Source organism: Muntiacus reevesi, chromosome 1, assembly GCF_963930625.1.
Source record: "Muntiacus reevesi chromosome 1, mMunRee1.1, whole genome shotgun sequence".
Lineage (NCBI taxonomy): Eukaryota > Metazoa > Chordata > Mammalia > Artiodactyla > Cervidae > Muntiacus > Muntiacus reevesi.
Window position 1 is genome coordinate 28665727 of NC_089249.1, and position 26899 is coordinate 28692625.

At 38.9% G+C, this 26899-nt stretch overlaps 1 protein-coding gene across 2 annotated transcripts in view; it reads left to right on the forward strand.

The window, feature by feature from the left end:
* ITPR2 (inositol 1,4,5-trisphosphate receptor type 2) overlaps nucleotides 1-26899 on the forward strand; it is a 562671-nt gene that overhangs the window by 296869 nt on the left and 238903 nt on the right. For both annotated transcript variants that reach the window (XM_065940048.1, XM_065940056.1), the window contains 3 exons: nucleotides 8257-8447; nucleotides 14146-14288; nucleotides 19904-20012. In XM_065940048.1, coding sequence (XP_065796120.1) covers nucleotides 8257-8447; nucleotides 14146-14288; nucleotides 19904-20012 — 443 coding nt within the window. The remainder of the gene's footprint in view (nucleotides 1-8256; nucleotides 8448-14145; nucleotides 14289-19903; nucleotides 20013-26899) is intronic.

Sequence of the window (26899 nt, forward strand, 5' to 3'; positions counted from 1 at the left end):
ACAGTAACCTCCAGATGCGTCCATGCCATCCCAAATGGCAAGATCCCCTTGTTTTTTTATGGCTGAGTAGTTTCCAGTTTGTGAGTGTGTGTGTGTGATATCTTCTTTATCCATTCATCATACACTGACAGACACTTTGGTTGCTCCCGTTTCTTGGCTATTGTAGATAATGCAGTGGTAAACATAGGGGTGTATATATCTTTTGGGGTTAGTGTTTTCATTTTCTTTGGATGAATACCTGGAAGTAGAACATGTGGATCATGGTAGTTCTATTTTTAATTTTTGGAGGAACCTCCACACTGTTTTCCATAGTGGCTTCATCAAATCTATATGCCCACCAACAGTGCACAAGGCTTCCTTTTTCTCCACATCCTCTCCAATACTTGTAATAAAATTTTCTTTATTTAATTGAGGGGTCAGTTAAGTGTAGATTGAGTACTAAACAGGAAAGATACAATTTGCGTTTTTAGTGTTGTTCATATTTAAGAATGCTAGTGTTTCAGTTGAGATTTATCCTGGATATTTTGACCTGATTCAGAAAAGGTACCACTCTGCTCACTTATGTTGCTTGTGCACTAGCCATTCTTATTCTTCTGAGCCTGTGCGGGGTGCTTGACAACAAACCAAGTGTTGTTAATAAATGCTCACACTTTCTGTTGTGTTTTTCCCCAACCTGTCAATTTGTCTATCTAAACATTTTTTTCCCGTGGCACTTATCACTGTAAAATGTGTATTCTCAGAGATTTTCATTTGCCATTTGCCACCAGTAACTTGGTCTAATTTAAAAATGTCACAGAATATGCAGTGTTTAATGAATAATAATTAAAAATAGATTTCAATTACATCTTAAAGTAATTTTGTCATATCTAGAGAATTTTCAGGATTTGTAAGCCTAATTAGTCAGTTAGCCCAATAATCACAATACCTATGAATAAAGATAATGCATTTTAGAGAACTAGCCATCTCTGGGCAGAACACTGTAAAAGATGAATTGTTAATAACAACCCATCTTCTCTCTTTTAAAGACTCCATATGCTTATTCTCTGACAAAATACCCTTAGTGAGATAGTATCTTGGTTGCATTCCATCTTAGGGGTGAAATAGGAGCATTTATTTTTTAAGTATTTTAAACTTTTATATGACCGCTAAAGCACACTTGGAGTTAATGCCACATGCTGGAAGAATGACTTGGTAATTCATTAGTTTTTTCTGATTGGAGATAGGAGGTGTGGAAACCATTAACCCCCCAAAATACATCCTAGTTCACATTTCAATTCACATTCTGATATTTATATCAGATTGTTTTCTACCTTAATAAATGGAAGCTAAATGTGGATCATATTTTTGGTTACATTAGAAAAATATTATTCTAGTTACTAATGTTCTTGTAAAGTGAGATCATGAATTAATTCCTTTCTTTTCCTAGCTTCAAATTTCTGCTTTAATTGTTAAACAATATATAGAAAGCTAAATTAGCATTGCCAGTTTTGCTTTCAACTTCATCTTTATAATATTTTGACAGTGCCAAAAATCTATTTCAGGCCATGTCTTTAAAGGTATTAATACTTTTACAATTGCTTGAAAAAGTTTTATAATTATCTACACAGCTGACTTATTTTAACTCAATTTCTCCTTTCCCCAGTTGCTTAATTGATTTTCTTTTATTGCCTAGAAATTGTGACTTAGCATTTGACTAGAGTTTACTTTTGGGCATGAGAAAGTAAGGTTTATTTTAGCCAGTTAATGTACATCGTGCAATTTTTGCCAAGACAGAAGACTAGAAAAAACCAGCTAGAGTGGTTCAGTTTGAGGGACAGAAACACCCTTTCATCAAAGTTTGGGATAGTGATGTCTCCTTGGTGCTGGCCATAATGAAATAGTGGCAGCAGCTCATGGGATGCATGAGGAGGGGGCAGGGGATGATTTTCTTGACCACACTGATGGGGGGCTTCACATGCTGGGGTGGCACTAGTGGTAAATAACCTGCCTGCCAATGCAGGAGACATAAGAGATGCCAGTTCAGTCCCTGAATTGGAAAGATATCCTGAAGGAGGGCACTGAAACCCACTCCAGTATTCTTACCTGGAGAATCCCATGGACAGAGGAGCCTGGCAGGCCACAATCCATAGGGTTGCAAAGAGTCAGACACGACTGAAGCAATGTAGCATGCACTCTCACACCATTGGATTACATCTTCACTGGTGTCATTAGAATAATACTTCTTAGGTACATCTCTGTGTAAGTTGTATTCCTAGCAGCACACCCTTGATGGTTAGTTGTATCTAACATATCCAGTTACTAAAGGGGAGGTAAATCTATCCCCTTTGTTTAAACATTTGTGAAAACTGTTTTGAGCAATTTTAAGTTTTATGTTGTTGTTGTTCAGCTGCCAAGTCGTGTCTGACTCTTTGTGTCCCCAAGCACAGCACACCAGGCTTCCCTGTCCTTCACTAGCTCCTGGAGTTTGCTCAGACTCATGCCCATTGAGTCAGTGATGCCATCCAACCATCTCATCCTCTGTCGCCTCTTTCTCCTCCTGCCCTCAATTTTTCCCAACATCAGAGTCTTTTTCCAATGAGTTGACTCTTCACATCAGGTGGCCAAAGTATTAAAGCTTCAGCATCAGTCCTTCCAATAAATATTCAGAGTTGATTTCCTTTAGGATTGACTGGTTTGATCTCCTTGCTGCCTGAGGGGATCTCAAGAGTCTTCTCCAGTACAGCAGTTCAAAAGCATGTATTAACCATGGACAGAGGAGCCTGGCAGGCTACAGTCCATTGGCTTGCAAAGCGTCAAGACACAACTGAGCAACTAACACTTTAAGTTCTATAATTTTTCTTGTTTTCTGTTGCTTAGAAAATAACATATAAGGAATATTGTCTTCTGTTTGACTTTTGAATGTTTAGAGCAAAGCCAGCATGTGTGTGAAGCAGTCATTATGGGTGGGTCAGTCAAGTAAGAATTAAGTGTTTAAAAATATGTGCAACTTGGCCATTTGAGGCTGTTGGTCCTTCAGATGGGACTGGAGTGCATTTGCTTTGTTGTATGCGATGGACAGAAGCAGGGACATTGTATGCTGTGGAAAAGGGAACTTTATAAGGAATATTAGGAAAATATTCACTTGAGAACTTTGGACAGTGGTACAATTGATCATTTAGGGTTGGCTTAGAGCTGTTATTATTTCCTTAAAATTTAGCTCGAGCTCCTGTCTAAATTGGGAACTTTTTGTGTTGGCAGCTAAAATTATGTATTTTCAAAGAAATTTTTAAGTATCTGTGAGCATCACAAAATTTTCACCAACAGGAATAGTACTGTCCCTGCTGTTACTTTCCTTCCATTATATGAAGCAAGCCAGATCCTCTCCCTCTCACTCAATCTCATTTCTTTTTATTCCTCCCCTCCTATTTCCACTAATTAAAGAAATCTTCTAGTGACTATCATTATAACTTTAAAGAATATCTTTTTATCCCTATCCCTTGAATAACAGGTCTAAATAATGTCTTTATCTTCACACTGTGAAAAATCAGGAAATTAACAGATTTCAGATTTTTCACCTTTTCTTTCCCACTTTGTGTTCCAATGATAGCTTTATAGATAACTGGTTTGCATTGTTATGACTTGTGACATTTGTATTCTTTTCTCAAATACAATGAAATCTCTTATAGGTTGATAATGTTTAAAAATCAATTTTTTTTTCTGAAGAAAAAGATTTCAGAGCCTTGCTTGTTCTGAAATGTCTGTATTTAGGTATCACTGTTGATTTTTAGTTTAGATAGTTTATAAACACCTAAAAAAATCTGGTTTTATCCATTGGTTTTTTTTGCCTCTTTATCACTTTTAAAAATGAAGTATATTTGATTTACAGTATTGTTTTGGTTTCAGGTGTACAACATAGTGATTCAGTATTCTTATAGACTAGACTCCATTTAGATCATCATAAAATATGGGCTTATATTCCTTGGTTTACAACATAGCCTTGTAGCTTATTTATTTTCTACACAGTAGTTTGTACCTCTTAACTGCATGTACGTATAATCCTCTGCTCTACCCCTGCCTCTCCCCACTTCCCTTTTCCTACTGGCAGCTACTAATTGGTTTGTTCAGCAGTCAGTCTATAAAGATATTATTCTATTGACTTCTAGCATCCAGTATTGATGATGAAAAATCTGATGCCAGTCTGAATTTATGCAGAAACTCTCTTTTCTCTCCGAAAATTCTTGCAATTTTCTTTTTGCTATTGGCATTTACAGTGATTTCATAGGGCAGGCAGAATAAATGACCACACCTCAGAGCCTTAAAACAACAGAAATGTATTGTCTCCCAGTTCAGTTCAGTTCAGTTGCTCAGTCGTGTCTGACTCTTTGCGACCCCATGAATCACAGCACACCAGGCCTCCCTGTCCATCACCAACTCCCGGAGTTTTCTCAAACTCATGCCCATCGAGTCGGTGATGCCATCCAGCCATCTCATCCTCTGTCGTCCCCTTCTCCTCCTGCCCCCAATCCCTCCCAGCATCAGGGTCTTTTCCAATGAGTCAACTCTTGACTAATTGGCATGAGGTGGCCAAAGTATTGGAGTTTCAGCTTCAGCATCAGTCCTTCCAAAGAACACCCAGGACTGATCTCCTTTAGGATGGACTGGTTGGACCTCCTTGCAGTCCAAGGGACTCTCAAGAGTCTTCTCCAACACCACAGTTCAAAAGCATCAGTTCTTCGGCACTGAGCTTTCTTCACAGTCCAACTCTCACATCCATACATGACCACTGGAAAAACCATAGCCTTGACTAGACAGACCTTTGTTGGCAAAGTAATGTCTCTGCTTTTTAATATGCTCTCTAGGTTGGTCATACGTTTCCTTCCAAGGAGTGAGCATCTTTTAATTTCATGGCTGCAGTCACCATCTTCAGTGATTTTGGAGCCCAAAAAAATAAAGTCTGACACTGTTTCCACTGTCTCCCCATCTGTTTCCCATGAGGTGATGGGACCAGGTGCCATGATCTTAGTTTTCTGAATGTTGAGCTTTAAGCCAACTTTTTCACTCTCGTCTTTCACTTTCATCAAGAGGCTTTTTAGTTCCTCTTCACTTTCTGCCATAAGGGTGGTGTCATCTGCCAGTGCTGGCTAAAAGGTGGAAGTCAAGGTGTCAGCAGCACCATGCTCTCTCTGAAGACTTTAGAGAAGGATCTGCTCATGCCTTTCTCGTAGCCTCTGGTGCCAGCTGGTAGCCCTTGGTGTTCCTGGCTTGGAAATGCATAAATCTAGTCTCCCTCCATCTTCACATGGTGTCTTGCTCTCTGTTTCTCTTCTCCCCTTCTTATGAGGACACAGGGTGTATTGGATTAGAGCCCACTGTAATCTGACATCAGCTTAACTTGATTCCGTATGCAAAGACCCTATTTCCCAGTATGGTCACCTTTCCGAGTACTTGGGATTAGCACTTCAACACATATTTTTTGGCAGACACAATTCAACAGATAATAGCATTATACATGTTGATTAGAATATGAACAATATGCTTATTTAATCCTATTTAACACACACTGTAGACCCTTTCAGTTAAGACTTGCATTTTTTTTCAACTCAGTTAATTGTCTTCTATATTTTCTTAATCATTTCTTCTCTTCCATTGTCTTAGATGTTTCTTTCTGGAGCTTACATTTATTAGATATTTGACTTCCTGGTTGACCCTCCTTATTTAATTTTGTCTCTGTTTTAGTTTCTCTTGGGCTCATTTTTATGCATAGTTATTTTATTTAACGGAAAAGGAAATGGCAACGTACTCCAGTATTCTTGTCTGGAGAATCCCATGGACCGAGGGAGCCTGGTGGGCCACAGGCCAGGGAGTCGCAAAAGAGTCAGACATGACTGAGTGCCTAACACTCACACATTTTATTTAAAATATGGTCTGTTATAATACTTCATCTGTCATTATGAGTCTTCAAGTCTTTTCACATGAGTGAATTTTCTAGATAACAAATGCTTATTCCATTTAGCACCACAGTAATTCTAGATGTACTTTTTTTTTTTACAAAGTATTTCCATCTTTTCATCTTTTTTATTTTGTCCCTTGACTCTTTTATGCTTTGTGTTGTGGAAGATTCCTTGACTTTCCCAGTTATCAAAATGTTAGTTAGTTCCTCTGTCATGTCTGACTTTTTGCAACCCCAAAGACTGTAGCATGCCAGGCTACTGTGTCCATGGAATTCTCCAGGCAAGAATATTGGAGTAGACAGCCATTCCATTCTCTAGGGGATCTTTCCAACCCAGGGATCAAACCTGGGATTTGATCTGTACCGCAGACAGATTCTTTACCACCTGAGCCACCAGAGGTCCTTATTCCCATCTTTTTCAGCCAATTTTGAAATTTCTTTTGTACAATCTGTGCAGTCATTTTAATTTCCAAGATTGCTTTTCTTATTTTTATTTTCTATGTTTTTGAATGTGGTGTGTGCTCACATTTTCTGAGGACAATAATTAGAGTTATTTGAATGTTTTTTTTTGTGTGTGTGTGCTTCCCTGAATCATTTCTATTTTCACTGGGGCTGGTTATTCTGTTTGTTTTAATTAGTTTTTGTTGGAGTATTCTTGCCTTACAATGTTGTGTAAATTTCCACTGTACAGCAGAGTGAATCAGCTGTACATATGTAAATACCCTCTCTTTTTTGAATTTCCTTTCCATTTAGGTCACCAGAGAGCCCTGAGTAGAGTTCCCTGAGCTGTACAGTAGGTTCTCATTAGCTAGTCTGTTTTATTCCTAGAAGTGCATACGTGACAATCCCAGTCTCCCGATTCATCTCACTCCCTTTCGCCTTTGGAGTCCCTACGTTTGTTCTCTACATCTGTGCCTCTCTTTCTGTTGTGCAAACAAGATCATCGGCACCATTTTCTAGATTCCACATATATGCATTAATATGCGATGTTTGTTTTGCTCTTTTAAAAAATATTCATTTATGTTTGGGCTGTTCTGGGTCTCGGCTGCTGCTATCCAGTTTTCCCTGGTTGTGGTGGCTTCTCTTGTGGCAGTGCACAGGCTCTGGGCAAGCAGGCTCAGTAGTTGTGGCACATGGGCTTAGTTGCTCCGAGTCATGTGGAATCTTCCTGGACCGGGGATCAAACTGGGGTCCGCCACACTGCAAGGCAGACCCTTCACCACTCGACCATCAGGGAAGTCCCAGGGCCATTCTAAATGTTCTTGCTTTTCCCTGTGACTCGTGGTGGTATGTCATAGTTATAAAGATCTATAGATGACCTGCACATCCCACTGCAGTTTTGAGAGTCTGTTTCTCTACTAGCTTTCTCATGTAAACGACAAGGCTTACCCTAAATTCTGGGTGAAGGAAGAATACAGCAGTGGGTAGCCATTCCCTTCTCCAGGGGATCTTCCCAACCCAGGGATTGAACCCAGGTCTCCTGTTGCAGGGAGATTCTTTACCATCTGAGCCACCAGGGAAAACTATATGTCTATTAAAATATAAATTTCAGTGGATCTTGGAAAGAAGAATGTGCACTGTGTACTATTTTCCAGTGCAGATTTTCTCATTCTTTTCAATTTTTTAATTTCTTGCCTCAGATGTTTTACCATATGCAGTTTTGTACATTTTGCATGTGTGTACATACACATATACACAAGAATTATATTTATAAAATGGACTGGCAGGATCTTGTCCTATATTTTCTGTCTGCTTTTTAATTGTCCTCTGCATCTAGGAAGGTCCAAATATATATGATTGTTATACAGTATTTTCCCATATTTATGCTATATAAAGTACATTTTAAACATTAACCATCAAGAAATCAAATAAGTTCTTGAATGTTTAATGAGTCTATTTTAATCATTGGTCTTAAGAACTAAGACACTTTCAAGTTAAACAGTTTTGTTGTTGTGTAAAATAATTTAATGGCAGAACTTGAAGGTGTGATAGTTTTTTAACCCTGTTTTATTGAGATATAATTGGCATATAATATTGTCATTGATATATGTATATATTGTGAAATGATTACTACAATGAATTTAGTTAACAGTCATCATCTCACAGTCATAATTTTTTTCTTATAATGGGAACATTTAAGATCTCCTCTCTTAGGAACTTTCAAATATGCTCTATAGTATGACTAACTATAATCACCATGCTTTACATTACGTATCAGAATTTGTCTCATTTTTTCCTTTTGTATTTGTTCTGTCTTAATTGTTTTGATACCATGCAAGTAACTTTAGTCAAATTAAGAGGAAAGTGTTTAAATCTTTCTTTTTCAGCAAAGAATCGCGGAATTGCCATTCCAGTGGATTTGGATAGCCAAGTGAATACTCTTTTCATGAAGAGTCACTCAAATATGGTGCAGAGAGCAGCCATGGGCTGGAGACTATCAGCTCGCTCTGGACCACGCTTTAAGGAAGCTCTTGGAGGGCCTTCTTGGGATTACAGAAATATTATTGAAAAGTTACAGGTACAATAAGAGCATGAAATGGCATTAATATTTTCTAAATTATAATTTAAAATATGTGGCTACATAAATAAACTATGATTAAAAATATCAAATTCTAGTTGGGGACCAGGCTTTGCTTTACAATGTCCAACCAACACTATCTTTTTTAAAACATTGCTTCCAGATAGAAGTTGTTGGGAGTCTTTTTCCTTTTGGGTAGGTATTATTTAATTGTTCTGACAGTAAGGTAATGGGTCTTAATATCAAAATAATAGCTGTAATACATTTGGTGGAATAATTTACTATAAAGACCCATGTAATAAATATTTCACAACCTTGCTTCAGTTCATGTCTCAATATCCTTTTTTATTTCTTTGATGAGAATGGTGTGAACACCTTTACTCCCAAATTATTTGCATAGTATCCCACTCCTGTGTTTGGCCTGGACCTTCTGGGACACTGAGTAAAGAGAGGCATTGTATTAATCTACCCGGACTGCCATCATGAAATACCACAGACTGGGTGGTTTAACCGACAGAAGTTTCTTTCTCACAGCTCTGGAGCTAGAAACCCAAGATCAAGGTGTTGGCAGGTTTGTTTTCTTCTGAGGTTTCCCTCCGTGGCTTGCAGGTGGCATGCTCATCACCGTGTGCTCATGTGGTCTTCCCTCTGTGCACATACACTTCTCTGTCCTAATTGCTTCTTGTACGGACACCGGTCATTTCGAAGTAGAGTCCATCCATATGAATTCATTTTACTTGAAGTACCTCTGTAAAGGCCCTGACTCCAAATACAGTCACATTCTGAAGCGTCGGTGTGTATGTGCTGTGTGCTCAGCCTCTCACTCTGTCTTTGCGGCCCCATGGCTATAGCCCTGCCAGGCTCCTCTGCACATGGAATTTCCCAGGCAAGAATACTGGAGTGGGTTACCATTCCCTTCTCCAGGGGATCTTCCTGGTGCAGGGCTTGAACCCATTTCTCTTGCATCTCCTGCATTGTTAGGTGGATTTTTTTTTTTTTTTTTTTTAACCACTAATGCCATTGGGAAGCCTCAAAGCCCAAGGATTAGGGCTTTATCATATGAGTTTTGAGAGGGACACAATTTGGCCCATAGGAGATACCTTCCCACTCACATAATCAGTGAAAGATTTCATGGTACAAACTGGAGTATGGCTTGAGGAAACTTTTTGGCATGGAGAATGATCAGAACATGAACTGGAATAAATATTACAAGAGGTAATGAGTAGATTACTTGGTGAAGATTCAGAGTTTTGTTTTTTGTTTGTTTGTTTTTCCTATAGTATTTATTAATCAATTTAACACATACTTGCTGAGTGCCTACCATGCAAACATCACTTGGCAAGAATTATAAATGCAGGGGAGAACTTGCAAACATAGCTCCTGTATTTAATGGGTGCTTAGTTTTGTGAGGAAAACAGAAAATATGCTAATTATGAAGAGAAAGAACAATTATTCTTTGCACAGATTTTGTTTTGTTTCTTTTTTTTTCTTTTTTTTTGGGGGGGGGGTTTGTCATACATTGATATGAATCAGCCATAGAGTTATAGATGAATGTAGTCACCCCTGTTTGACACAACTAGAGAAAGCCCGTGCACAGCAATGAAGACCCAGCATAGCCAAAAATAACTAACTAACTAAATAAAATTATAAAAAAAAATGAAGGCAGGGTCAGCAGACCTGGGGGTTCTCAGATGGAGATAGAGAGGGAGCATGAGGGACATTGAAGAGGCATGATGATTGGAAACTAGGTGACATTATAGACCCTGCACTGTCAAAAGGAAGGAGAAAATACAGTAGAAGGATGTTGGCTATGCTCATTGAACGCACAGTGAATTAGATTTGTTGACTACTGAAAGTATTGGAAGGTGGGTCTATATTTGGAGGTAATAGTTGGTTGGTATTGCTAAAAGAGAAAGTATAGTGATAGGAAAAACAAAGAACATGTTTTTAGGCTCCCAGAAGTTGCAGAATGGCCAAATAAAATTTTAGATGGAAGAAAGGCACAGTCAGGAAGGAGGCAAGCAGGTTCATGAGAGACAGAGGAGCAGATATTTCAGGGGAGAGATAGTCATGTCCATCAGTATAGAGAGGGCATGCTTTCAACTTATTTCAGCATAGTCAGTGGCATTCATTGGATAACTATATATTTGATGAATACTCTGTACCGGCTACCGTGTTAAGTACTGGAGATAGAGCCATGAGGTCTGTGTCCTCATGGAAAATGCATTGTAACCCATTAAGTAAATGATATAAAGTTAGATAATTAAAACTTCAATGAATAAATCATGATAACAGTATGATGGAGAGTCACTGGGAGAGTGATCCTGTAGTGAGGGAGCGCTTCTCCATTGAGGAGACGTTGACATCCAATTGAGGAGGATGAGTTTATTCAAAGAGAGCTTTATGGGAAAGGAAGAGTAAATGCATTGATGCTTTGGCAGGAATGAAGTTAATTTGAAAAACCAAGAGAAGCCCATTGGGGCAGAGGTGAGCAAAGGAAAAGAGTCTTATGAAATAAGGAGCCAAATCATGTAGAGACTGTCATGCATGATAGTGTTCGGCTTTATTCTAAATGTGATGGAAAATCATTGGGGATTTTTAGCAGAGAATAGGCATGACTTGGTTTACCTTTAAAAAAACACTGTGGATTTAGAGTGGTAAATTGACTATCGGGTCCAGACAGAAGCAGTGAGTCTAGTTCATTAGCTATTGCATTAATTCAGATAAAAGGTAATGGGGGCTTGGTTTAAGGGTGTAGTGATAGCAATGAAGATAATAAATTTTGGATATAGTTGGTCCTAGAGCCATTGGGGCTTGGTGGATGGATGGGTGAGTTGTGGGATGTTGGAAAGAGAAATCAAGGATTAGCCTTGGTGTAATATGATTAGATCATTTGCTAAGGTAAGGAAGAATGGGAGAGTTGGAATCAAGAGATTCTGTATGGAGAATCTTAAGTGTGAGATGCCTATGTCAGTATCTGTATGGATGTGTCAAACAGACTGATGTAAGTATGAGTCTGGGGTGGTTTGGAAAGATACCAATGCAGGAAATGTGGGAATTTTCAGTATACGTATGATGTCAGAACCATGCAGTTTCATGAGGTTCCTCACAAGAAACTGTAGATATAGAAGAGAAAGGACCAGGAATTTGGTAAAGGAGTAGTCAGGACATAGATGGAAAACAAGGAAAAATGTGATGTTACAGAACCAAGAGTAGAAAGTGTTTGACGAATCAGGAACAGTGTATAAAATGCTTGGGTAAGATGAGGACAGAAAAGTAACCACTGAATTTAGCAACACGGTGATGATTGCAGCTAAGTGGTATTCAATGATTACTAACATTAAGGAGTGGCCAGTACATGTTAGAGGCTGTTTTTCTCTTTTTAGTATTTTTAGCCATTTTAAAAATGTAGTTAATTTGGGCGGTAGTGAGAGCTTTCCCCGTGGCTCAGACAGTAAAGAATCCGCCTGCAATGCAGGAGAACCGGTTTCCATCCCTGGATCAGGAAGATCCCCTGGAGAAGGGAATGGCAACCCACCCCAGTATTCTTGCCTGGAGAGTTCCATGGACAGAGGGGTCTGTTGGACAACAGTCTGTGGAGCCCCAAAGAGCTGGACATGACTAAGCAACTACTTCACATAGTTAATTTGCAGTGTTGTATTAGCTTCAGGTGTACATCAGTGATCATTTTTCAGATTATTTTCCATTATAGGTTATTACAAAACATTGTAGAGGCTATTGTATGTATTTACCTTTAATCCTCACAGCAAGCCTATGTAATTGCTAGTATCATTATCCTGGGTTTTCATGTTGGGGAAACAATGAATCAAAGAGATTATATGGTTGACCCATGATCGAAATAGGAGATGAAGACTCACATCATAGATGCCTGGACACAATTTGTTTAGAGAATAAAATGAAGTCTAGAGGTAATCTGAAAGAGAGGTATGTTTTAGTGATGTTTTCTTAACTGCGGTAACTGTGGTCACATTTGATAACCATATTCTCTTCCCGCCTTTGTATAATATCTAGTTTCCATTTATGTGATTTTTTTTCTTCCCTGGTAGTCTCTCTTAACTATTATGAGGAATTTCTCAGAAAACTTATTTAGTACTTAAAGGGGAAGTGATCACTTTTTTCTAAAAGGGAAGGAAAGAGTTAAACCAGAGTTAACTCCTGAAATCTAGTCATAAAAAATCAAGAGACTACCAGGAAGAAAATAACCTAAAAACATATGCTGAGAGTAACAATCAGCAATTGGCAGTCAGTTTTCTGCTTAACAGAATAAAGCCACAGTTATGGGCGAATAAAGTATTGCTTTATGTGAGGTTTTTTTTTATTTTTAGTTTGTTTTCTTAGTTAATTTTAAAACAAAAAGGGGAGGCTTTCATCATTAAATAATGTTCAGTAAATTATCCTTGCTTATAGTTAATTTAAGGAACATGTCAGTTGACTTCTTTCAGCTATAATTAACAGCTTAAAGTGGCTTAAATAATAAACAAAATATATCTTTTCACATGCAAGGAATCTGAAACTAGGGCTCTTCCTGAGGTGTTTAATTCAGCAGCTCCGTTGGTCGGGGTTCCAACCACCCTTAGTCTGTTGACTTTCAGCTTAAGGCTGGTCTTCGAAGGTCCTTTGAGGGCTGCCTTGTATTTCGAATTTTCACACTCTGAGGCTATCTTAGAAGCCATAGACAGTTTCTAAAGAACCTGCCCTGCCCGCTCCCCAGCTCCATGCACACCCTCACACTCAGCAGACTTCACTTGATGTCTTATTGGCCAGGGCTATGTCACAGAATCACGCCTGACCAGTTGTTGGCAGGGGAAGTGGAATGACCATGACTGGCTTAAACCAATCAGCCTTGATGCTAGGGGAGGCGGGCAGGGGCATCTCTCCCTGACAGTGTTGTTCCCGGAGAGTCTGTTAGCAAGGAAAAGGATGAGGAAAGGCTACTGGTAGATGATCAATAGCATCCATCAAAAAGTATAATTTGAAATACTACTAAATGTCATCGAACCCTTGGATAGTATATGCTTCAGGTAATATATCAGGGAATTTCCCCCACTGGAAAAAATGGTCAGTTCCAGGTGACCAGTGGCACCCGTGAAGTCTTTTTTAGCTGTTCCTGGCGCATACTCTAATTCCAATTTGAGGAACACCTGCACTGTCTATAGGCTTCCCTGGTAGCGCAGTTGGTAAAGAATCTGCCTGCAGTACAGGAGACCTGGGTTTTATTCCTGGGTCTGGAAGATCCCCTGGAGAAGGGAACGGCTACTTATTCCAGTATTCTGGCCTGGAGAATTCCATGGACTGTTTAGTCCACAGGGTCGCAAAGAGTTGGACCTGACAGAGACTTTCACTTTCACTTTTGCACCATCTGTATTACAGTCCTAGACACCGTGGTGCTTGTAGCAGTGGCTTTACTGACTTTTCATCTTTCCTGTGTATTCTTAGAAATCTATAGCTACCCACTCCTCCTTTAGCACATAAATGATTAAGGAGATCCAGGAAGTATTCAGACAGAAAGCCAGCCTGTGCTTAAAGCACACACATCCAGTGCTTTGGGAAGTAGGGGTACCTCTCCTCTGAAAGTCCCACACCTCATTCCTGGTTAGTATTCATAAGCTTGTCATATGTTTAAAGGATGAAATATGAGTCAGGTCTTCACACGTCTTCTCTTGTGTTTATTCCTTAGGATGTAGTGGCCTCCTTGGAGCAACAGTTCAGCCCGATGATGCAGGCTGAGTTCTCAGTGTTGGTGGACGTGTTGTACAGCCCAGAACTGCTGTTTCCTGAGGGAAGCGATGCTAGAATAAGATGTGGCGCGTTCATGTCGAAGTAAGTGGTACAGCCAAGATGCTGCAGGTGCTGCCCTGAGCCCACCTCTGACACCCCTGCTTTCTGACGCTGCTGGTGCCTCATGACCGTCCACAGAGCATGTGAAGCACCTAAAGTCCCTGCGAACGTGCTTCCAAAATCATTAGTGTGATTCAGTGTTTTGGTGATTTTCAGGTTATCATATTTATTAACATTTACTGAAAATGAAATGTATCACTGGGCACAGAATATCACATAAAAGAATATCTTGGTTCTGAGTCCTTTCTATAGCTATATGATGTGAACTTTTAAAAGATTTCAGTTTAAGGTCACTGATGTTCCTTAAGAGAAAAAGGAGGGAAAAGGAACTAGCATTTATTGAGGTCTTACTCTGTGGGCTACTGTCCTGTGGGTGCTTACCCATGTTATCTAATCTGCACAAATGCTCTGAGAGATTGGGCCTCATTTTAGAGATGAGAAAACTGAGGCCCAGATGTTAAGTCTCGACCCGGCACTCAGCCATGCTGCCTTGATGAGGCTCATCTAAAGCTCTTTCATTTATGTATTTCTCTTAGCATTTTTGTGGTATTGTCAGGTCTCTTGCAGTGGATGTGTTTATCCTAGAATATTTTCATTTTAATGGTAAAGGAGCAGTTCTCAAGGCAATATAAGCAGTTGTGAGAGAAAGTTTTGGGTAGCTTCAGAAAGATGCATCTTAATGTTGAGGACCCTTCACTGAATAATTTGTGCAAGTAATCACATGTTGACTCAAGATGGCAAAGCAGAGGTACAGGGTCTCCTTGGGGAGAGAATCTGGATGAAGGGTCAGAAGAAGCTGCAACCCCCTTGACCATTATTTGTCACGGCCTCTTCTGTATGGTTGAGAGTATGGCTGAAATGGTCTCAAAGCCTCCTCTATTGACTGTGACATAGTGAGGCAGAAGTTGAAGGATGAGGAGACACAAGAAATGTGTTTCTTTCTTATACCAGTTAAAGTTGGGATTTGGGGAGAGAAAACGGGGTATGGGGTGAGAAGAACCGACTACAGGGGTCATGCTGTAGAGCAGGTGGAGTTTCTACTTTACGGCCAGAATCAGGAATTCTTGACTCTTGATCACTGTATCTTAAGAAGCCTGGGAAGAATGGACTTGTCTTGGCACTAACCAGCCTTCTTATAAGCATTTTAAAATGAAGAGGTCTAGAGTGTCTGTAAAACTGCTGACTGTGGAAGCCACTGGAAAAAAAAAAAAGTAGAGATGTTGTCTAGTATAAAAATAGGGTCTTTGACAAATATACTTTATCTCCTATGAATATATATCAATGTATATATAACATAGGTTAAACAGTAGGCAATATACCTGAGAATTTTATCCCCAGGATATTCCTATGATGCTATAGCTGTATCCCAGAACCTTGATGGTCTAAACAAGTGATTGGCAAACTGGCCCACAGGCCATTGATAATTTTTGCAACTAAAGTTTTATTGAAACACAGCCACACACATTCATTGATGTGTTGTCATCAGTGGCTACTTTCATACTATTACAGCCGAACTGACTAGTGGCCTAGTCTGCATGGCCTCCAGAACCTAAGCTATTTATGGTTCTGCCCTTTAGAAAAAGAGTTTGCTGATTCAGTGTCAAGAATTAGTGTCAATATGATAACTATACATGGCTATTAATATGAAAGTTTAAATTCATTACGACACAGATAAAATACTTAGTCACTCAGTCGACATTTGCCACATGTTAAGTACCCAGTAGCCCTAGGTACCTACTGGCCAACAACTAAGACAGCACAGTTATAGAACATTTCAACTATCTCAAAGAAAATTCTGGTCTAGAACTTAAGGATATAGGTGTGTGAGAAGGTGATGTAAAGTAACTCAAAATGTCAAGAAAATATTGACCTATGTTGAAGATGAAACAAGTCTGTTGCAATATTAGATAAATTCAAAGGAGAGAAGCAGAGTGACGTGATAGTGAGAATGTATCACAGGTCCTACATTTGGGTGGAGGAAGAAAAAGTCACACATACTTTAGTGGTTAGAGAAAGGATTTTTATGCAGTTGTATGTGAGTGATTGTAGCATGGCTTGAGGCTCGGGGATATCTGTTTACTTCTTCCATAATTCTGGGAAGAGCCAAGAGTTTTATTTGCAAGGGTATCTATTACAATAAAATTAGAATCCAACATCGTTAATTGTTGCAGGTCTTAAGTGGGGGCTTCTGACATCCTCAGATGAATTGAATTATTGGGACTTGTTAAGTCAGATGGGTCTGCTGGAGAATGTCAGGGCTAACCCCCAGGAAAGGACCGGATCTCACATTAGTCACATGCAGTGAGAGAGAAGAGAATAGGTCATTATGAGTATTGGCTTTTATGGTGGTTGCATGTAGTTCATTCATATCCACACTTACTCCTCCCTTATGAAGGAGAAGCTTAATGTTTCCCATATTATGAGATGTAACTTATGAAGAGGAAACCATTGATTTGTAAAAAAGAATTGGGAAAAAATATAAAATATCAGCATGCATCTCTTATAGTAAAAGTAACTTTTTGTGATCATTGTATAAATACACTCACATTCATGTATTTGTATGATGAATTGTTTTGTGAAACTTACTCTTTACTTAGATACAGAAAAAATTTGAAAGCCAAATAATCTAATTCAACCAAACATTATTTGGTAGATGAACACTTTGTATAAATCCCAAGCAAGTGTTCATTTTTTCCCACCAATATTTTCAAATGGTTAGTGAATTAAATATTTTATCTAAAGAAGAGTTAAAGAAAATAGAAATAGCCTAAGAGAGAAAAATGTCAAACGAAATTTACAGTGTCCACCAAATGATTTTCATGAGCTTCCCTGGTAGCTCAGCTGGTAAAGAATCCACCTGCAATGTAGGAGACCCTGGTTTGATTCCTGGGTTGGGAAGATCCCCTGGAAAACAGATAGGCTACCCACTCCAGTATTCTTGGGCTTCCCTGGTGACTCAGATGGTAAAGAATTTGCCCACAATGCAGGCAGGATACCTGAGTTCAATCCCTGGTTTGGGAAGATCCCCCGGAGGAGGACATGGCAACCCATTCCAGTATTCTTGCCTGGAGAATCCCCATGAACAGAGAGGATCCTGCCAGGCTACAGTCCATGGGGTCATAAAGAGTCAGACATGACTGAGCAGCTAAGGACAGCACAGTCTGTAAAAAAAAAGACTGAATAACTGTCTTCCAGAGAGGCAGGTTTTTGTTTCTTGCCAGGAGAACTTTTGACCAACAAATGTGCCTTGACCACATGGACATATAGCGCCCTGTCCAGATGTAACATGTCTAAGAGGAAATCACTAGTCCTTCCCAACATGAAATAGGTGTCATTTAAAACTATCATTGCCCATCTACTAACCCAACTCATGCATTTCAGGCATCTGTGATCTCCTTTCCTTCTGTTTTTCCACTTCCTGTATGCCACTGTTTGCCAGGTCATGGCTGTTTTATTTCTGTATTGCTTCTTAGGCCCTTTCCCCATCGTGTGCCCTGTTCATCTGTTACTGTTCTCACGCTTCCATGCCCTTGCTCCCACTGCCATCTTTTTAACAGGTAGGCAGGATCATACAGCTCCTTTAACACAGTGGTTCTCTATTTTCTATAAATTCCAGACTCTTTAGCATAATATTCCCAGTTCTTTCTTTTCAGACTGCACTTTTTACACTCTCCTTTTCCATGTCTTTAACTGTCAGCTGGCAGTGAGAGTATACTTATTTCCTGGACATGACATCAGCTTTTCTGTGTCTGCCTTTTTTTTCATCCCCTTTGAAATCACTTCTCTCCACTGTTTCCTGCCAGGTGAAATCTTCATAGTTAAATGTTACATTGTTTCTGAAACCTTCTCCAGTCAGCCCTAGGCAGCTCCCCAACAAAATGTAATGGCTTCTTTGTCCAATTTATGGCTTTTGCCTTTCTCTCTGCTCTAATTTCATATAAGACACAGCTGTGTATAACTTAGGACTCCCTTCATCAGTGAAGGGATGTCCTGTCTCCATGGAGTGGTGCTTCAAAATTTTGACACTGAAGTCAGGTTCAGTTCAGTTCAGTTCAGTCACTCAGTCATGTCCAACTCCTTGTGAACCCATGGACTGCAGCACACCAGGCTTCCCTGTCCATCACCAACTCCGGAACTTGCACAAACTCATGTCCATCGAGTCAGTGATTCCATCCAACCATCTCATCCTCTGTTGTCCCCTTCACCTCCTGCCTTCGATCTTTCCCAGCATCGGGGTCTTTTCCAATGAGTCAGTTCTTTGCATCAGATGGCCAAAGTATTAGTGTTTCAGCTTTAGCATCAGTCCTTCCAATGAATATTCAGGACTGATTTCCTTTAGGATGGACTGGTTTGATCTCCTTGCAGTCCAAGGGACTCTTCAAAAGTCTTCTCCAACACCACAGTTCAAATGCATCAATTCTTTGGCGCTCAGCTTTCTTTATAGTCCAGCTCTCACATCCATACATGACTACTGGAAGTCAGATAGACTTGGTCTATTTCCAGACCCCACAAGTTAACAATTGTGTAACCAGAGGCAAGTTGCTTTACCTATTTGGGTCTCTGTTTTCTCATTAGCAAAATTAGCCTGTTAATAGAACCTAACATATGACTTTGGCTTGCTGTGAGGATAAGTGGAGAAAATTCATGGAAAGTGCTCATACCTCATGCTGACACTTAATAAGCCCTGACTAGCCGCTATCTAGTGAAAGCTCACTTTTCCTTGGGGCTCTGTCCCACAGGATTCCCGTTATGTCACTGAAATCAGATCATTCCATTATATTCTGCATGGTTTTGTTTTTCTCTAGGAGGACATATCTCATGGGGTTGTTTTGAGAACCAACTTTTTAACAACATGAGTTGTATGTGCTAAGCTGTAAATTCTGATTCTCAGCATCTTATTTGATTCTGAGTTCTTGGAGATGTTATATAACTGTGACCTCAAATATTTCTCTTGACAGAACTCTGCTGCAGAGGTCACCACTGTAAAATTAATTAGAATCTTTGCCCAAATTATAGCAAAAATAGTAAATGGATAGACTATCTTGGATTTACTTTTTTTTTTCCTTCTAATCATGAAAACTGCCAATTTCTACCAAGCCCTAGCAGTGAAAAATAGCAGTTATTATTAATGGAAACTGGAAAGCATCCCATTAATGCTAAGGCTCCAATGTTGTATGCTGCTATTATATAGTTAATATGTTATACTACATGCAAAATAATATAGTATGGCACAATATAATAAAGTGTACTATATTGCAAATATTCATATTTCTTTCCTAATAAACTTGTTTTAATTCACATGATAGACTTGAAGATAATCATTGTTTCATTGGTCTTTTTAGAGTATTGTATCCCACTAAAAGTATGTTACCTGAATAAACTTGAGAAGCACTGGGGTATACTGACTATAAAGCAGAAGTTTTATAATACAAAGTTTATAAGCTGGAGTATAATTTTAAAACTTTGATGACATGTATTTAGTTTACTTTATACTCTAAAATAATGGTGTGATTATTTTTTCCCTCTGGTATATGATGCTCTTATATTAGCTTAAAGAGAAATTACTGTTCTATTAAGGCTTAATGTTTTGTTTTAAGGTTGATTAACCATACAAAGAAACTGATGGAAAAAGAAGAAAAATTGTGCATTAAAATTCTTCAGACTTTACGAGAAATGTTAGAGAAGAAAGACAGCTTTGTGGAAGAGGTATTTAAAATTTCTTCTTGCTATTTGAAAATAAAATAGAATTTCTAGAATACTATAATGAATAAATTACAATAGACTATTATTATATGATTGTTTATATTACATATTAATAGTGTGTGTACTTAGATGAATTAGATAATTTGAGCTTTTATGTTATTCATCTCTTAGCATTTACTTTTGATTTGAGAAGTAACTAAGATTAGAATGGCCCAAGTATTTGGTTTATTTGTTGTTGTTATATTTTGTCATGAATATGTATACTTTTCTCATATAGTGTTAATGGACCAAATGATCTTTTTTAAGCATTATTAAGGTTTTGTACAAAGTTCTGCTGTGAATTTAAATGGTCTGTGCATTTTGGAATATGTTGATTTTTCATTGTACATATATGTTCATGTCATTTTCTATAATATTATGCCCAGTATTATAAAGTAATACTTTTTTAAATAAATGGAACTGTAAGTTTCTATTCTTAACTATGCTAAATGTTGCACAGATGATTTTCAGGGAATATCAACTTATAGATAATAATTGTCAGTCTGTTATTAAAAATGACAGCTCAGGTGCTCATTAAGAGATAGCTGGCAGCATGTTTAATACCCAAGGTGATATACTTAAATATAAAATATAAATCTAATGTAGGTTTTTTTTAGCTAGCTACCTTTACTGTTTACTTTCAGGTATCAAACATAATTTGTAACATGCTCCTTAATAATTTTTTGTTCTGTTTCTATAAATATTAATTATCTGGTATGTTTAAAAATGGAAAGATTTTATTTTATGTATATACTATCTAATTCCAAAAAGATTGTAGTGATAGATTTTTTCTTAACATATTTTGGTAGAAAAGAATTGCAGTGGAATCTTGGATATTAATAGAAGGGGGGATAGCTTCAAAATACAACATTTGAATCAGTTGTTTGCTTCAGTAGTCAAAATGACTTCTGCATTGCATTAATTCTCATCATCCTTTAAACTATATTTGAGAAACATTAATAAAATACAGGTGATCAATACAGTTTTAATAAATGTTGCTGTAACATAGGACTCAAGAAATACGCTTATAAGTTTGAGTATATGGTACATTCTTAAAAACGGTACATAGAGTTCCTTGGGACTTTTGTTTCTTTCTCCTTTGGTTCTTCAAACTATTGCTGTAGATTGTTTGATATTGGCTGAAGTATCAGATCCTTAGGTAGAAAAAATGAGGTCATATGAATTTTTTACAGACGAGTGAAGTTTATGATAACAGTTGTGCTTAATGGAAGATATGTGATAAGCCTTCAATTTTATATAATAGATGATTATTGAATTGCTATAAAGGAAACTAGGAAAGAAATCAGGCAAGATTTTACTGTGACTAGTCAGGGGAATTTCAGCACATCTCCCAAACCACTGTAAAATCATTCATGCAGCTCTCTGGGTCTCCTCTACCCTACTAGGGCCATGACTAACTAGTTCAGGCTTTCATCTTCTCTTGTCTAGAAAACACCAGTGCCCAGTTCCCTGAGACTCCTTGAAGGGAGGCAGGGCTGCTGTTTTCCGAGCTCCAGGGACACGTTTCCCATCAAGTATGATGTGAATGGCGCCCCAGGACACGGTGCTCAGGGAAGGGGTCGGCTGAGGCTCTTTAGGCTCATTCACTCAGGCAGCTCACACACGCTGTGAGCCACTGTTAGTGCCGGCCCAGTGTCTGGGCACAGGGGAGGTGGAGACCCGTGGCCCAGCTTGCTAACGGCCACCACGGAGCGCATTTCACATGCTTCTGGGGGCCTGCCAGTGTCTGCGGAGGTCACGAGAGCCTTTCGGGAACCTTCAGGGGCTCTGCGCTGCCTGAGTGTTACGGGACCCCCTCTGCCTTTCCCCCCACCTTCCTCATCCATTAGCCTCCAGCAGCCTGTCCTGCTCAGGGGGCCTGCAGTGTCCTCGGGCGTTTTCGGCACTGAGCCTTCCCAGTATGGAATCGGGATTGTTAAAATACAAAGAAGCCTCAGTACCCCCAGTGTTATCTTTGTGAAGGAGCTAATGAGGAATACTTATCAACTGTTTTTGCCACAAATGATACTTTCTCAATAGAATTAACAAAATACTATGTGCTTCTCTTTTTTTAATTAATTTATTTTTTATTGAAGGATAATTACTTTAAGAACTTTGTTGTTTTCTGTCAAACCTCAACATGAATCAACCATAGGTATACATATATCCCCTCCCTTCTGAACCTCCCTCCCATCTCCCTCCCCATCCCACCCCTCTAGGGTGATACAGAGCCCCTGTTTGAATTTCCTGAGCCAGACAGCAAATTCCTGTTGGCTATCTATTTTACATACGGTAATGTAAGTTTCCATGTTACTCTTTCCATACATCTCACCCGCTCCTCCCCTCTCCCCATGTCCAAAAGTCTATTCTCTATGTCTGTTTCTCCATTGTTGCCTTGTAAATAAATTCTTCAGTACCATTTTTCTAGATTCTGTATATATGCATTAGAATATGATATTTATCTTTCTCTTTCTGACTTACTTCACTCTGTATAATAGGTTCTAGGTTCATCCACCTCATTAGAACTGACTCAAATGCATTTCTTTTTATGGCCGAGTAATATGTGTATATGTGTAAATGTACCACAACTTCTTTATCCATTCATCTGTCAATGGACATCTAGGTTGCTTCCATAGTGCCTCTCTTTGTATCTGGGTATTTAGATTGTAAATACCTGGGTATTTAGTATCCTTTAGTATCCATTATTACCCATCGTATCTGGGTATTTAGTCCAAGCTCCTTGGTTTATAGATGCTGTCACTGAGACCCAGAGGGGTAGTGTGATTTACCCAAGGTCACACAGCAGGGCCAAAACCAGAACCAGCCAAAACCAGGGCTCCTTCCGCTCTGCCTAATCTTATTTATCAGATCACAGACAACTTTTACAAATGATGTATATCACTATTAAGAAAGATTAGTATATTTTGTCCAACATGTTTGAGGGGCTGGATTTTAAGTCATAAGCAGACAGAATATAGTAGAATGTAATATCCAAAATAGATAAAAGTTTAGAAACCTAGTATTAAACATTAAGGAAGATGGAAATTAACTTAGAAAGAAAAGCCTAAAAGAGACTTATATAAATATCATTTCTTAATTTCTGTGTCTGTTAAAGACAGAATAGAAAACTGTAGCTGAAAGAATTCTAGATCTTAGCATTTTCATTCTAAATGTTGTAGAGTGAGAAGGATTTCTACTAGTGAAAGGAGAAGACTTTTCTCCTTATATGAGATTTTTAGAAAGCATATTGGATCTAGAATGATTCAAATACCTCTCCTGGGAAAGAGACAGCAATGGACAATCTCTGCATGTTGTCAGTTGGCCCATGTTACATGGCTGGTGCTCCCTTTTCTGTGCCAGTGGAGAGGACCTAAAGGGCCCACCAGTCTGGATGAAATGGCCTTGGGTAACAGATTCAGAAACTGGTCAAAGCCATTATTTTACAACTTACTGTGTATTTTCAGGAAAAAAAAATCCTGGTTATCTGTCCTGGGATAACAGGTGGTTGTGTTTTTGTTCCTATGTTAGTTTCCTGTTTGTTATTGCTGTTCAGTCAAAGTTGTGTCTGACTCTGCAACCCCATGAACTGCAGCACGCCTGGCTTCCCTGTCCATCACTGTCTCCTGGAGTTGGCTCAGATTCATGTTCACTGAGTCAGTGATTCCACCAACCATCTCATCCTCTGTTGTCCCCTTCTCCTCTTTCCCTCAGCCTTTCCCAGTATCAGGGTCTTTTCCAGTGAGTCAGTTCTTCACATCAGATGGCTGCAGTATTGGAGCTTCAGCCTCAGTCCTTCCAATGAATATTCAAGGTTGATTTCCTTTAAGATTGGCTAGTTTGATTTTTTTGCTGTCCAAGGGACTCAAGAGTCTTCTCAATCACCACAGTTCGAAAGCATCAATTCTTCGACACTCAATCTTGTTTATGGTCCAACTCTCACATCCATACATGACTACTAGAAAAGCCATAGTTTTGACTATATGGACTTTTGTTGGCAAGGTGATGTCTCTGCTTTTTAATATACTGTCTAGGTTTGTCACAGCTTTTTTCCAAGGAGCAAACATCTTTTAATTTCATGGTTGCAGTCACTGTCTGCAGTGGTTTGTAGCCCAAGAAAGTAAAATCTGTCACTGTTTCCACTTTTTCCCCTTCTGTTTGCCATGAAGTGATGGGACCAGATGCCACAATCTTTGTTGTTTGAATGTTGTTTTAAGCCAGCTTTTCACTCTCCTCTCTCGTCCTTATTTATCAAGTGGCTCATTAGTTTACAATCCACATGTTTGTTATCTTACAGTTTTGGAGGTTGAAGTTTAACATCAAAATGTCAGTTGAATTCTGTTTGGAGGCTCCAGGAGACAATTCATTTTATTTGCCTTTTTTAGCTTCTAGGGGCCTCCTGCACTCCTTGGCTCATGGCTTCTTCTGTCTTAAAAGCCAGCAGCTGTAGTGTCTTCAAATCCTCCCCCCCACCCACCAGCCTTATTTGTCTCTCTCTCTTTCTCACACACACACAACACACACACATACACACACAGACATATATAAAAAAGACTCCATTGTTATATCCCCCACTCTTATTCTTGCTCTCCTGCCTTCCTCTTATAAGGACACTGTGATTACATTGGAGCCAGCTAGATAATCCTGTATAATCTTCCCATTGCAAGATTCTTAACTTAATCACACCTGCAAAATTCCTTTACCAAGTAAGGTGACAGTCCCAGGTTTTTGTTGCTAGGGCATAGACATCTTTGGGAGGGCCATTACCCAATCTATCACAGTGATCTTTTTACTGGAGAGCTTACCTATGGCTGATTAAAATGTAGGGCAGGTTAAATGTGAATGAATATGACAAAAACTGCTTTGAATTTGTAGCATTTCACTGTTTTCAAAGCACTGTAAAATATTTTGCTACCTTTCAGCTGCTCTAGGACGTATATAGAACAGGAAGCAGTAGCTCCAGGTTTGTAACGTGGAGAGGCTCAGAGAATTGAATTGCATTGTCACATAGTTTAGCTGGGACCTGGCTGCCTACCAGTCAGCTGGATGTCTACTGTCTGTATAGTGAAGCATTCCCAAGAGATCTCTCAGAATTAAATCAAAACAGAAAACTCACACCAGGCTTTTTCACACCAGCTTTCTTAATGTTGCTCCCCATCCCTGTGGCTCAGTAGTAAAGAACCCGTCTGCCAGTGCAGGAGACCGGAATTCGATCGCTGGGTTGGGAAGGTCCCCTGGAGAAGGAAATGGCAACCCACTCCAGTATTCTTACCTGGGAAATCCCATGGACAGAGGAGCCTGGTGGGCTTTAGTCTGTGGGGTTGCAAAAGCGTCAGAAACAACAACTAAGCAACAACAGTAACATCGTAATGTTACATTTGGGACTTCATTTATTTGCATTTTAATACTGTAAAAGAAAGTCTCCATTTTCATTTTGTTTCTTTTGTCTCTGGTACTAGAAGTGTGTGTGTCTGTGTGTTCATAGTGGTGAAAATTTAAAAGTAGAGCAGTGAAGTAAAGTTGCTTCATGGTTGAAACAGATGTCCTTAAAGCAATTTTGGACTTCAAGACCATAGTTTTCTGATTTTATTAGCCCTCTCTATATGAAATATTAAGGAAAATCTTCATGTAACTACATTTTTCTGGTATTTAGTCGATTTTAAAAACGTATGCAATTTATAATCCCTTTGATCGTAATTCCTAAAATAATTTTACTGAATATTTTTCCTTGCTTTATGTTCCTTTGTGCCAGAGGCTTAGAGAGAAGATGTGGGTGGTAATATCCTGAAGATTTCAAATAGAATAATACAAGTAAATGAAAATTTAATTTTCTATTAGGCAAGCCTCTGTGAAACCCACTGATCATCTGTGTACCATTTGTTAAAAGTGACAATGCTTATTTTTATTGAAGGTTAAAACATGCGAATTGTATATTAAAATCCCTGAAATAGGGAGTTAGCTGAGTTTTATAAAAATTTTATAAAGTTTTATTTGTTTAGGTGATTCTGGTAGAAAAGCAAAAAAGTTACAAAGGATATATATAAGGTCCCTGAAAGCTCAGTGTTCCTTTGGGATGGGTTCCATTTGAAAGGATCCTTTTAGGTAATAACAGCAGGTGTGTTTATTTGTACTTAAAAAAAATATGATGTTGGAAAATGTGTGTAGGGAAAGAGAAGAGAAGGAATGTTTTTAAAATGGCTTCAGGGCAGTGTGATTTCTAATATTCTCCATCCTCGGCGCCGTGTTCTACTCTTATTTCTGTTGTGGAGGTGGAAGTGTTAGTCACTCAAGTCATATCTAGCTCTTTGTGACCCCGCAGACTGTGTCCCACCAGGCTCCTCTGTCTGTGGAATTGTCCAGGCAAGAATACTGGAGTGGATAATCATGTTCTTCTCTAGGGGATCTTCCCAACCCAGGGATCAAACCTGGTTCTCTTTCATTGCAGGCAGATTCTTTAGCATCTGAGCCACCAGAGAAACCCTTTTTTTTCTGTGACTCCACCATAAAATAGAAATGCCTATTAGGAAGTGTGCGCTTCTGAACAGCATGGCTTAATTTAGCACCACACCTGAGTTTTGTGTACTTCAAAGTGTTTTAGGTCCAGGTCTGAGTAAGGTCTACCTGAGGTGGTCAGGAGATAGAGCTGTATGGGTTGGATGGAGGTGGATGGTCGAGATGCCGAGCAGGAAATAGTGAGAACTGTGTTCAGAGGATGGGTTTGTCTTGAAGGACTTTTTTTTTTTTTGGTCGATTTTCTTCATCTTATACTCTTCAGTATATATTTTCATTAAGATTTATAGAGCATTAGAAATTATTTCTCTCATAAAAGGGAGAAATATATAAATAATAAATAG